At 38.9% G+C, this 14,438-nt stretch overlaps 1 protein-coding gene across 2 annotated transcripts in view; it reads right to left on the bottom strand.

The window, feature by feature from the left end:
- Positions 1 to 13,958, bottom strand: part of mib1 (MIB E3 ubiquitin protein ligase 1) — a 183,633-nt gene extending 169,675 nt beyond the window's left edge. For both annotated transcript variants that reach the window (XM_041190600.1, XM_041190599.1), the window contains exon 1: positions 13,594 to 13,958. In XM_041190600.1, the coding sequence (XP_041046534.1) occupies positions 13,594 to 13,822 (229 nt within the window). In that variant the 5' untranslated portion in view covers positions 13,823 to 13,958. The remainder of the gene's footprint in view (positions 1 to 13,593) is intronic.
- Positions 13,959 to 14,438: the final 480 nt, after the last annotated feature.

Raw genomic sequence — 14,438 nt, forward strand, 5'->3', positions numbered from 1 at the left:
ATAAATAACATCCACAGACGATTCCTTATTTACCAGATTAGTTACCTCCTCAAAAAAATTCAACAGGCCTGTTGGACATGACTTGCCCTTTACAAATCCATGTTGGTTTTCTCTGATGAACTCATATTTGTCCAATGCTCACTCTGTCCCTACTAAAAAGATTTCAGGCACTTCCTTATAACTGGTTCTAGTCTAATAGGCCTTTAAAATTTACTAGTTTATCTTTCTTACCCTCCTGAAATAGTGCTGCCTGAACTGAAACAGATCTGTCACTTAATAGCACCTTTGTGTCGAGTCTGAGGATGGGGTGGGGATTAAACACAAAGAAATAATGGGAATATCAGCCCCTAGGATTCCTACTCCTAGTTACTATCAGTTCCATCCACTGATAAGTACAGAACTTGAATGGTAATTCATGCACGCAAGCACTTGCTTGGTCCAGGCTATCTTCCTTGGAGATTTAGCAGACAAAAAAAACATTGAAAGCAGAAAAAGCACAGATTTAAGTCAAATCATATTTGCCATTACATCAAGCATTAGTCAACTGCACACAGTCCAACAAAACTTTGAAACGTGGTGATAGTGAACTGGGCTTGTTTCCACTGCACAAAGACACTCTAGTTCTTTCAAAAGTCAGATACGGAAAATAGTCCAGATTTTTATAACGTCACATATAGATAACAAAAAAATGAAGCAATTCATTTAAGCTAAATGATAATTGTAGAACAAGAGATTGGATATAAATTGAAAAATGCTGAAGAGTAGTTGGTTAGAAAAAACTTCGGGAGAGCAAACAAGTTACCACTTTCAACTTAGTTAAGTTTAGTTTGCATAACAAAAAAAAACTCCTCATTAAAATTAGATGCTTACCTTTTCCAGACACAGTTGCATTTCTAGCCAACTGCCACTTAACTGTGAGATTAGCATAGCGCTTGCTCTTAAATACTGATCCTAACCCTAAAGTATACGACAAAGGGTCAGTATCAATTTTTTTTTGATGTACAGTAGGATTGGCATTCTGAACATAAAAGATTCTAAATCAACTCATTTTGACAGTGGCGTAGGAAGTTCATGAAACCATTGTCTGAGGGCTCATTTTCAGCTGAAACACAATATTTCAGGTCTCAGAATTGCTAACTCACATTAAGTGCCACTAAAAATGAACAAAGAATGATTTATATAAAAAAAGTTCTCCAGGAGGAAAGAGTGCTTTACATTGATGTCTCTCGTAATGTCACATCAATGAGCTGCTTTACAAAGGCCCTTAATGAATATCTACAGAATTTAAAATCATAATCAGTAACTATAGATATAAACAGAACAGGTTGGAACATTAGGAAAATACATCATAAGATTGAATAATGGAGACTCTTAGATCGATAATCTGGACTTTCAATTAATCACCTGTAGGGATAGAATGGTAGCGAAATTTCAGTTAGCTTTTAAATTTAATCTGCAGTTATTGACTTTGCTGAAGAAATCAATAAATACTACATGACAATGCAAACTAAACTTATCATTTGGAAGGGGAAGGCTTGATATGCTACCTGGACTGATCTCATTCAATATTTATCTTCAAGTTCTATGACAGACTGGCCAATTGAAACTCCTGCACTGGCTGAAGGTTCTTTGACTTAACAAGCCTTACACAGTCTTCAGATCATGAGCCAGACATGAAATTGAATACATTCTCTGCCAAATTAAAGGAAATCCAGATGCTCTAGGGAAGGAAAAAAAGAGAGCTACACCATATTCATTGTTGCACATGTATTAACTTCAGTTATAATCAGGTTCCATGTCATGTCCTCCATTGCTGAATAGCATCATGGAAATTCAAGGCCACTGGCAACTTCTGAACCACAGTGCAGCACAAGTCACTTTGAGGCGTGACATGATACAGATCTTCGGAACATACAAGAGCAAAGAGACCACCACAGTCCATTCAAATAAGGAAACCCCTATATATCCAAACTAGAAGAAACAGTAATTTCAGAAGAATTGCGAAATTGAATCATTTGTGGTCTGTCTTCTATTTTGATTTTGTTCCTCCCAAATAACTCATTCAATGGACTAAGATAAAATTAAGAAATACTATGAGACAGTTGCTGAGCTCAACAAAGGCTAAATTAACAATTAAAATTGCATCACCAGGACAGCTGAAGTTAATGCGTATATAGAATCTAATGATGTTAAAAGTAATTCAATTCCTGGAAAATTCTGGACTCAAATATTTTTTCTCCAGCTCCCCAATGCCCTCATCAACACTCAATTATTTTTTAAAAAGCTATACAATTGTAAAGATATCCCCCCACCACCCCACCCCACCCTCCCACAGCACCATTGACCATACATGAATATAGAAACATTTAGACAAATAAGAAGCTCTCAAGCCTGCGATAATTTGGTATTATGACCAATTGCTGGGCGGTGTGGAAGAGCAATCCTTGAGCAACTATTCAATTTTCAGTTTCTTTTCCTGCAAGATACTAAATGGTCTTCAGGCAGTAGTTTTGCACAGCATCACTTGGTGGCATTCGCTATTCCACAAAGTTAGCGTAAAGCAGCATCTGCTGCACACGATAGACTCTGGATCTCCAATGTACTGCACCATCTAATCTTTAAAAGAGGCACTGTGAAATTCTCTCCAAAGCTGCTCTATATTGCAAAATTGTCGCTAATTAAAGCTGTGGTACCCAGTGTTCCGTCATCTCCCCATTTATACTGTTGCCATAAGAGTAATTGTTAATCGCAAGCTGCCTGCAACATCAGAGGCTGCTTTTCAACAACTAATCAATTGTACTATAACCATACTGGATGTTAAAAGCTGCAGTTACAGACAATAGTTTACTCTTGATCTGAAGTTGGTTAACTTAAATTATCGATCACTTTTTAAAATCTGCACTAAATTCTGACTTTATGATTTAATAAGTGGGATAATTCAAAATTTTTTAAGCACATAAGCAATCAATTATCAGTCATCAGTTTTGACTTTTAATTAGACCAGCAGCTATAACTGTGCAAGGTTTTTTTGTGCAACCTTACAAAAGAAATATAGTTGAAAGAACTGCTATGAATCATCAGATGCTGGCCAAGGATATACATCATAGCATTTCAATGTATTCCTATAAAATACTTAAAGGGTGCTGAATTCCAAAGTGTACTTCAAATTGATGTTTCAGAAAATATATCCAAGGGCTGCCAGGATCAGATGTCTTTCAAAGCTGTATGATTAATAGTTTAAACCACCACAAAAGGTAGAAATCTTGTTGGAACCTGTGCAAGCAGGCTGCATTTGCAGCTTGCATACCTCTAAGAAAACGTATTTCAAACACAAAGTACCATGTGGACGGCGTGCAACAAGATGGTTTACAAAAAGACATTCCAAAGCTCCTGATAATAGCTTGTTCCTACAGTTTGCTCTAATTAAACTACAGAACAGTTTACAAAGATGGTATGAAACACGAAGGGTTTCACAGCAATATAACAGATCAATTCAGCTCTTTGAGATGCTTTATCATTGGTGCACCTAGGTTTATTCTATACTTCTGGATTTGATCAGTGTGGCAAAACACCACCATAAATCAAGCCAGTTTGTCTGCTTGAGAGAGTAAATGCTCTCCTTGAAAATGAGACCCCAATGGAAGGGAGATGGGTCAACAGATGGTACAGATCAGCCACAATCTAACTGAATGGTGAAGCAGGTTTGAGGGGCAAAATGACTAACTCCTATTCCTATGTTCCACTCAGCTACAATCAAAAATATACCCTGCTGGGAAATTGTGTTTATAATTTCATTTTTTAAGACACTACATTGTAGCTCAACCAAAACCCATCAATTAAGTTATCCCCAACTGGTTTACTAGCAAAACTATTGTTTGAAGTTACAATACTTCAATGGATCCTCCAACACCACAGTAGTTAAATGCATTCCCTGTTGAGTTATACTGAGCAAGGAGGTCCCAGATTCATTCTCGACTATATGCCAAGTTAATTGCTCTTGGCTGGAAAGGTAGTAGAAATAATACAACTGGCCCCAGTGTCACTGGGTTGGTGAGGAGATTTTTTTAAAAATACATAGAAACACAGAAGCAGGAGTAGGCCATTAAGCCCTTCGAGCTTGCTCTGCCATTCATTATGATCATGGCTGATCATCCAACTCAAAAGCCTGTCCCCGCTTTCTCCCCATACCCTTTAATCCCTTTCGCCCCAACAGCTACATTTAACTCCTTCTTGAAAGCATACAATGTTTTGGTCTCAACTACTTTCTGCAGTAACGAATTCCACAGGCTCACCACTCTCTGGGTGAAGAAATTTTTCCTCATCTCAGTCTTAAATGGTCTACCCCATATCCTCAGACTGTGACCCCTAGTTCTGGACTCCCCCACCATCAGGAACATCCTTTCTGCATCGAACCTGTCTAGTCCTGTTAGAATTTTATAGGTTTCTCTGAGATCGCCCCTCATTCTTCTGAACTCCAGCGAATATAATCCTAATCAACTCAATCTCTCCTCGTATGTCAGTCCCACCATCCTAGGAATCAGTCGGGTAAACCTTCACTGCACTCCCTCTATAGCAAGTACATCCTTCCTCAGATAAGGAGACCAAAACTGCACACAATATTCCAGGTGTGGTCTCACCAATGCCCTATACAATTAAAGCAAGACATCCCTGTTCCTGTACTCAACTCCCCTGGCTATGAAGGCCAACATACCATTTGCCTTCTTTACCACCTGCTGTACCTGCATGCTTACCTTCAGCAACAGGTGTAAAAGGACACCCAAGTCTCGTTGCACATTCCCCTCTCTCAATTTATAGCCATTCAGATAATAACCTGTCTTCCTGTTTTTGCCACCAGAATGGATAACCTCACATTTATCTACATTATACTGCACCTGCCATGCATTTGCCCACTCACTCAGCTTGTCCAAATCACACTGAAGCATCTCTGCATCCTCCTCACAGCTCACCCTCCCACCCAGCTTTGTGTCATCTGCAAATTTGGAGATATTACATTTAATTCCCTCATCTAAATCATTAATATATATTGTGAATAACTGGGGTCCCAGCATCAATCCTTGTGGTACCCCACTAGTCACTGCCTGGCATTCGGAAAAAGACCCGTTTATTCTTTCTCTTTGTTTCCTGCCTGCCAACCAGTTTTCTATCCATCTCAATACACTACCCCCAATCCCATGCGCTTTAAGTTTACATGCCAATCTCTTATATGGGACTTTGTCAAAAGCCTTCTGAAAGTCCAAATAAACCACATTCAATGGCTCCCCCTCATCAACTCTACTAGTTACATCCTCGAAAAATTCCATTAGATTTGTCAAGCATGATTTCCCTTTCATAAATCCATGCTGACTCTGTCCGACTCTGCCACTGTTTTACACGTGCTCAGCTATTAAACCTTTTATAATTAACTCTAGAATTTTCCCCACTACTGACATCAGGCTGACTGGTCTATAATTTAGTTTTCTCGCTACCTCCCTTTTTAAATAGTGGGGTTACATTAGCTACCCTCCAACCTGTAGGAACTGTTCCAGAGTCTATAGAATCTCGGAAGATGACCACCAATGCATCCACTATTTCTAGGGCCACTCCCTTAAGTACTCTGGGATGTAGATTATCAGGCCCCGGAGATTTATCGGCCTTCAATCCCATCAATTTCCCCAACACCATTCCCCTACTAATACTGATTTCTTTCAGTTCCTCCCTCTCACTAAACCCTGTGTTCCCCAACATTTCTGGTATGTTATTTGGCTCCTCCTTTGTGAAGACAGAACCAAAGTACGTATTTAGTTGGTCAGCCATTTCTTTGTTCCCCATTATAAATTCCCCTGTTTCTGACTATAAAGGGACGTATATTTGTCTTCACCAATCTTTTTCTCTTCACATACCTATTGAAACTTTTACAGTCAGTTTTTACGTTCCTTGCAAGCTTACACGTAATTTATTTTCCCCTTCTTAATCAATCCCTTGGTCCTCCTTTGCTGAAATCTAAACTGCTCCCAATCCTCAGGTCTGTTGTTTTTTTCTGGCTAATTTGTATGCCTCTTCCTTGCATCTAATACTATCTCTAATTCCCTTGTAAGTCATGGTTTGGCCACCTTTCCTGTTTTACTTTTGCACCAGACAGGAATAAACAATTGTTGAAGTTCACCCTTGGGCTCTTTGATTTCCGCTCCTGACCCTGTTAGAAAGCAAAGACTGATGAGCACAGGGTTGGGACGCCCCACAACATTCACTTGATCTGCACATGAAGAACACGCATTTGGGTAAACTATTCAAGAATAGCTGGTCTCTGTGGAACTCTAAGCCAGCATGGTTCAGGACTTCAAAATAAAGTAGGAGACTGGAGAACGAAAATGTTTTAATCCTGGACACCCTCATCATTGGTTCAATAAGTTTAGAACTTTAGCCATTAACTACAAATTAAAAACAAATTCATCCCCGCCAAAGAACTGTATTTTAAAACACTGGCCAATTGCACTTGCTCATCATTATATGCAAATTAGTTGAGTGAAAACTTGGGGGGAAAAAGCCTAGTGCAATTTTGGATGCAATTTTCATCCAGACCATCGACTGCCTAAAGCAGAAGCTCCATCCCAATGAGTTTAATTTCTGCCTCTCCAAATACGAAAGGTACTAATTTCAGATGCAAGAAAACATGGTAGTTCTAATAGGACTGCCGCACAAGGTAAAATACTGAATTCCACTCAACCATAACTGTTCCTGCTGAAAATACAATTTGGGTCACGTCAATTTCTACTGAATTGGAAATATCAATGCTAGCACGCGTTCTCACAGACATTAATCAGACCTCTCTTTACCAGGGTGGGATGTAGGGTTTCTGCAAATTGACCCCACCAGGAAATTCCCATTTCTAGAAGAAACATGTAAATCTCAAGCTCTAACTGCCTTATTCCCCACAAGTCTAATCCAAATGTTTGTAGAAGATTGGCAGAGTTTCACCAAAGCAAGAGGATGAAAGCTACTAGCAATGGTAGTTATGCTAGTCTCAGGCAGGTTGTGGTCCCCTCATCTAGCTCTCAGAGGAATGAATCTAAGAGATTAGTGCTACTCATGCCTGCTGTAACACACTGTCTTTTTGCACAAGTTTGAATTTGAGGACACGGCTAGGCATATATAAATATGCAGTAAAGCCATATCTTCTCCGTATTCTTCTCATGAAATGAGCACAATCTATCAAGTTAATGTGACATAAGACGCTTTTGGTGAAGAAGTTAAAGAGTTGACTCAAACTACCAAATGATAGTTAAAATGTCTGATCATGACTCCCTGCTTTATATTATTTTCTGGCCTAAATCTCATAACCCTCTTCCTTTTAGACTTAAAGCTCTACCCTTAAGGTGATTGTACACGCCAGAGATAAACGTTCGAATATTCTGGGTGCCGAGTGAGTAATTCAACAAGGGTATACTTTAGGCCTATACAAATATGCACAATTAGGTTATAAGCATACTTTCTAAATAACAGCCTGGATTTTGTGGTGGTCACAATGACATTCACCTTCATTACACCTCTGAAACAGACAGCAACTTCAGCAGCCTGCACATGCGCAGAGTGTCGCAGAAATCCAGAAGGTGGTGTCAGCAATTCAACACTTGATTGGGCTGCAATCAATGGGAAATCTTCAAATTGAACTTCTACTTCGGCACTATTATACACTCTGTAAAAATCTTTGAAAAAGTTACACCTTGTTGAATGAAGTATATCTGGGTTTTTAAACAGTTCACAATTACTGTTGAACACTCTTACCATCGCAGAGGAGCTAATTTTAAATGTCAAATTTGCTTACAATGATTAAAAAAACATTAATTTTTAACTTTATCTTAATCCAATCATATCTTAAACCAATCATTGATTTTGCTATCTGAAATTTAAAATGAAGATAACTAGTACTTTTAAATTCCTGAATTAGACGCTAATCCAAAAGCAGAATACTGGGGATGCTGGAAATCTGAAGTAAAAACAGAAAATGCTGCAAATAGTCAGGTTAGCCAGCAGCTCTGGAGATAGAACAGAGTTAATGATTCATTCTGATGATCTCCCATCAACCTGAAATGTTAATTCTGTTTGCTTTCCGCATCTGCTGAACACTTCTAGCATTTTCAGTTTTTATTTCTTTTAAATTTTTTGGTTTGCTGTCTGAGAGAATACTTCAATGTGATTGGCTGCTTAATCTGTTTGCTGACACTATGGGTGCTGGCACACCTGTACCAGATTTAATTTACAATCAGCCACTGCTTCACCGCTGATCACAAATTTGGGACCTAGATGTTGAGAATATACATCAAAACTAACCCCATCAACTTCCTTTTTTTAACAAGTTAGTATTTGAAAATGTTAAGTTAATGCTGGGCCACTATTCATGTAAATGACAATTTTATTATTCTGAATTATAATTTTTTGCATGCTAAATTACTCCAAATAAAATGACCCAAAAGAAGTCCTAAAGGCAGACTGGAGTCACTGAGTTATATTCGCAAACATGTGGTGAGTAAATTTCCATCCATAGCGCCAGCTCAAAATATTGGCTAAACAAGAAGTAAGGAACTTATATGAAGCCTTTCACACCCCTGTATACAATTAATTACTCTTGAAATGTTGCCATTGTTTCCAGGCAAATGAAGCAGCCAATTTACACTAACAGCAGTACTAACAGAAATAGCGAATGACTTAAATATCCGATTAATGTATTTTTGATGGAGTTGTTAAAGGATGAATTTTGGCCAGGATACTACTCCACCCACCCCCCTCCCCAGCCCCAAACTCCTCTTCAAGAAATATCACGAGCTTCAAAGACTCCACTGCAGACAGGGTGTTAATTTAACATCCCACCTGAAAGAAAGCACCTCTGACAGTACAGCACTCTGAGTGCTGCACTAAAATGTTACCACTGAGCAGTGAAATTTACCAACTGAGCCAGTCTGACAGTTTGTAAGTGAAAGGCTGGCTTACAAAGCATGGCAAGAATCACAAGGTCCTAAGAAACACTTACACAGTAAGATATGGTCTGAAAAAATGTTCAAGAAGCTCTTTGATTTTTTATCAAAAATACCTTCTTTTATTTGTTGCTGCCTGCACACCTCTTATTTTTGATCAATCACAGATCACTATAATCCAGAATAATGCAACATAATTTCTAATGTTACGACAAGAACACCTTGTATTAACTGCACAAACTATTCCCATTCTCACTGTCTGCCACAACCAAAACTTCCTCACCAACTCCACAATTTTTGAAGTATTTCTTCTAGGAAGATAGGTGACACTGGCAATGCCTAATTTACCACCCATTCCTTATTGCTTTGTTGGTAGGCCTTCTTGAGCTGTCATAGTTATTGTGGTCATGGTACTCCCATAAAGATGACAGGTAAAAAAATTCAAAGACTTGGCCCACTGACAATGAAGTCATACTTTCCAAAGCAGGACAACATGCCACTTAAAGTTAATGGTGGTGCCAAGACTTTGCGGTTCTTGTTCTATTCAATGCAAAGGGTCGCAGGGGAGAAAGGTGCTGTTACAGAAACCATATATTGTACATATTGTAAACCATTGTGCATCAGCGATGGAAGGGATGGATAAAATCCAATAACAGGAGCGGCGATTGAGAAAACTGCTGTTATGGATGCTCTTGAAATCGAGTCTTGTCCCAGCTGCACCCATGTAGGCAACTGGCTAGAGTGCCATCACCCTTTGACTTCAGCATGGAGAAGAGGTTTTTAAAGGGGTCAGCAGGTGAATTACCCATCGCAGAATACCCAGCCTTTCCTCTGCTCTTGCAGCCAATGTTGATATGGTTGAGCCATTTAACTTTCTGAATGTTCATGGTGGGCAAACTGGTCAATTGTGGTGCCGTTGAAGGACAGGTGAAATTGGCTGGGCATTCTTTGCTCAAAGTAGTCAATGCCTGGCACTTACATGGCAGGAGTGTTAATTGTTTCATGGTGCCATACTCCGCTGAATGCTCTGTGCTTTGCTCATTCTGCCCTGTTTATCATGCAGGTTGGATTTAGCAAGAAGCAGAACACTGGTAAAGCCAAATGTAAATGTAAGAAGCCATGCATACACCTGAGACATGTGCAGCTTCTCAAATCACATGTTGAGCCGTAACAGCTTAATAACTCGTTTCAGAGGAAAATCCGTTCAAGCCAACAAAGTAACAAAGTTAAAAGTGCATTACTAGACTTCAGCTGACAGCTAAGGTTAAGTAATACAGTTACACAGCAGTACACAGACAGTAGTTTAAGCCTAACTTAATCTCAAACTTTCAGATGACATCAGTTACCTGAGCAATACATTCATGAATTCTGATATTAGCTAATAATAGCCAAGAGAGACTACTATCTTTTGTTGTGACACAGCAGTTGGTAAAGGCTGTTATTTAAAATCTTAGGGAAACTTTAAACAACTGTCATAACCTATATTTTCAATTGTATGTTTAAGATGCAACTCTGAATTCAGAAATGAACCCACCAAGCCTCCAGATGTTTTTATATCAAACTAAATGAAACATATATTAATTTACAACAAAGTATTAAACACATACACATGTTTACAAATTACTATCATAACTTTTAATAAATTTCCAAATTAATCTCCACTAAGGCCACAATAACCAACAGGCTTTAAGCAGACACCAGGCAAGGCATTTTCACCTTACAAATTCAAAATGAGGTTCCTTTCAATTTGGTTCCTTTGTAGACAGTTGTAGGCTTACAGGCTTAGATCTTCCACGCTTCTGATCTGCACGCACAAACTCCTCTAAGGTTATACTTTTGAATGCAAACTCTCATTGTATCATGAGGCCCTTTGAAACCCTTTTATAGAACCAATGTTATTAGTAATATAAACATTGCTTGGTGTCTCCTAGCTAGGTGCAAGATTTCACTCCCACTCTTGAATGCTGTATTCAACAAAATGCAAATGCACCCTCTACCCCTGTTTACATCTCAAAACTACATCACAGCACCCAGACTAGCTGGCTTTAACCTAATTAACACACAGGCTAAACCTCTACTTTTTAAAAAAATAATTTCCAATAACATTATATATATATTAATATCTCTTCCTGACACCTGGAAATACTTTTGCTTAAAGTATTATGACACAGTCAATGGTAAATGCCAAACTGTTCAAATCCCAGAAGGAAACTTGAAACAACTGTCATAACCAATTTTACAATTTGTATGTTTCAAACTGCTGGCTTTGAATTCAATAGTAATAAGACCAAGTCTCAAGAGGTTTTTATAAAACTAAATTAAACATTTATTAATGCAGGAAAGATTATAAGCATATACATATGTCTACAAAATTACTATAATAACTACAAAAATCCTCTAATTAATCTAACACCTAGTTATGCCTCCATTAAGGCAACAGTAAAACACAGATTTAAACAGACCCTTGGCAAAGCACACTATGGACAGTCACATTCAAAATGAGTTTCTTTCAGCTCTGGGTCCTAGCAAACAGTGGCTTGAGGCTTACAGGCTGGAGGCTTTAGATCTTAGAATCCCTGTCCTTTTACCAACAGCCTTCTCTTCCTTTCCTTTTTGAATGCAAAGTCTCATTGTGACACTAAGTTTTTTGAACTTTACCTCTTCTAAGAATAAAACCTTTCATAATACCAGTTTTATTAGTAAGCTTTGAAAAAAGTAAACACATTGCTTGGCTTCATCTGACTAGATGTAATATTTCACCCATTCTTTTGAATGGTTTATTTAAAAATGCAAATTGCCACCTTTACGCTTCACCTTGTAAATTCCCTATGTTTATCTAATTAACATTTCAAGCCTACTTCTCTTCTATACATCAAAGCCTCTAGACCAGCTAGCTTTAATCCAATTAAGGCACACACACACAGAGACACCACTAAAACTCTATTTTAAAATAATTTGCAATAACATATAGACATTATTATATCATCTTGTCATGAAGTTTATTTATCTAATTAATTAAGCCCACTCAAGCATGCATTTCTCGTGTTTGAATTAAAAGCCAAATTCAATTTTATTTTGGGAGACTGGTAGCTAGGTTTGTGATGACATTTGCACATTTTCTAAACTAAAGCATTATACACAATGCTCCTATGCCATACATTTAAAACATGGTATAATCCTGGAATGATACTACAGAAAAAAAGAATGAATTCCAAACATTAGTATCTATTTGGGTATTAATATTAAAAACAAGTCCATTGTTTAAAAATATGATTTCTGTTCCCCCAAGCTTTAATTTAGATTGAGGGAAAGCAAAGGAACCGGCTAAAACACACCGCTGCCATCACAGAAGGTTGGCATGTCATAACGGCAATCCAATAATGAGGCATTAATTCACAAAGTCTGCCACCAGAAGCATACACTTGCATTGACTACATGTTATTGGCTAGCTGATGTTACTTCCAATGTGGTATGGCAGCAATCATACTGGACCCCACAAGTTATTTGTAGAGATTTCCACTGGATCAGATTCTACCAGTGATAGCTAAATAAATACTTTTTAAAATCAACATTTTCTGGATTTGAAATACTTATTTAAATATATATCAATATAATGATTCACCAACTACACTCTGCAGATGACAGTCAGTACATCTTATCTAAGATAACCTAGCAATGTTAGGGGACCACAAAGCAGGTACAGATGAGGAAGGCTCTTCATCCCATCCTTGGTCATCCATTCACGAAAGAGTCCAAAGAACAAAAAGACCTGCTGGTAATTCAAAACTGAAGTGCATGACTAATCAAAGAAGCGTAATACAGACTAGATTCCATTAAAGATCAAATTAATGAAAACTAACTAACTAAATAAGAAAACTGAATGGCAGTTTAAATCATGCACAAGATATGTAACCATGCATGCTCTATGTTCAAAAGATCATTAAACTGTAACAATTGCAGGTGAAGAGGAGAAGGGAGGAAAGTGTAATAACCCCTTAAGAATACTGTAACTTTCAATCAATAAGTAAGATTAGTCTATCACAGCCTGTTTTTAATTTTGAAACAGTTAAAACATCTCAGCTGCAACCACAACAAGCCATATTTCACACAACTGAATGAACCCCTGCCCCAACCAACACAATGTCATGAAAACTTAAAAACGAAACTACGAAGCCTGCCCCCTCACCCACCCCCCGGCTACGCAAAGCTACAATTATAACAGAAAAGGGTATTTGTTCAGCATTAATCTTCAAAACTAAATATATAAAGAAGCAACTTCAACAAATCAATTCCAATAACCAAGCATTCTGGACAGTGTCATTGTACTAGTATTCATTCTTAATAGCAGTCACTTCAATGTCAATTATTAAGCCCCCCAATTCCAGCTACTCCAACATTTACTTCAATTATTAAATTTCAAGTTATCAGGTTATATCAAGTTATAATTTTATTGCCGAGGATAGATTTACTGAATAATTGAATCATGGGTTTTTTTTCCAATCGCAGTTAGTTTAATGTTTGAATTGAGTTCTCCGGGTGGGGCCTGGATCTCAGCACCATCAAACAGGCTGAACACAATGAGCCAGCTGCCCAAACAGCCTCGCCTGCCCGCAGTTACCCCTACCTGTCGGTGCGCTGTCCAGGATGCGCAGATCGTAGGCCCCGGAGCACCGGTAGTTGGCGGCGGTGCCGTTGTCCCACACGACCACCACCTCCTCGGGGCTCTCGAAGCTCCGGACGGTGCCCACATGCCCCTCTCCCCCGTCCTGTTTGCCCCACTTCCAGTCGGGGCCCCGCACCACTCGCGCCCCGACCCCCTCCATCATCACCCGGTTATTCCTGGAGCCGCTCATGCCGGGCCCGTGGAAAGGGACGGCGGCCGCAACCCCGAATCCAGTGCAGGTTCACAGGGGCCCCAGGCGCCACTGTGATTTGGCGAAATCAGATTTTTTTGTGTGTGTTGTTGAGAAATCCGGGAACTCGACAGAGGGAAACGGGGTGGGGGAGGGGAAAGGGTCGGTACAGCGCATGTGCGATTAGAGCCGGTTCAGCGTACCGCGCCGCCATCTTTGATATGGGCAAACGCAGCTGTTCACTTGGTCGTAGACTAGAACGATTCACAATACACCAAGTGTAATTTAATCAAGATTCTATACAAGTTTAACATAACTTATCTGCTTTTCAATTTTTTCTTCCAGTGTAAATAAACTCCAGTGCCTTGCTAGCTTTTTTATGGCCTTATTAACCTGCATTGCTTCTTTTAATGATCTGTGTATCAATGCCCCCAGATCCCTCTATTCATTTATAAAAACAAAAAACTGCGGATGCTGGAAATCCAAAACAAAAAACAGAATTACCTGGAAAAACTCAGCAGGTCCGGCCGCATCGGCGGAGAAGAACAAAGTTGACGTTTCGAGGCCCCTCCATTCATTTGTTCTCTTTAGGTATTTATTTTCTAATGGATGCTTG

This window comes from Carcharodon carcharias, chromosome 6, assembly GCF_017639515.1.
Source record: "Carcharodon carcharias isolate sCarCar2 chromosome 6, sCarCar2.pri, whole genome shotgun sequence".
Classification (NCBI taxonomy): domain Eukaryota; kingdom Metazoa; phylum Chordata; class Chondrichthyes; order Lamniformes; family Lamnidae; genus Carcharodon; species Carcharodon carcharias.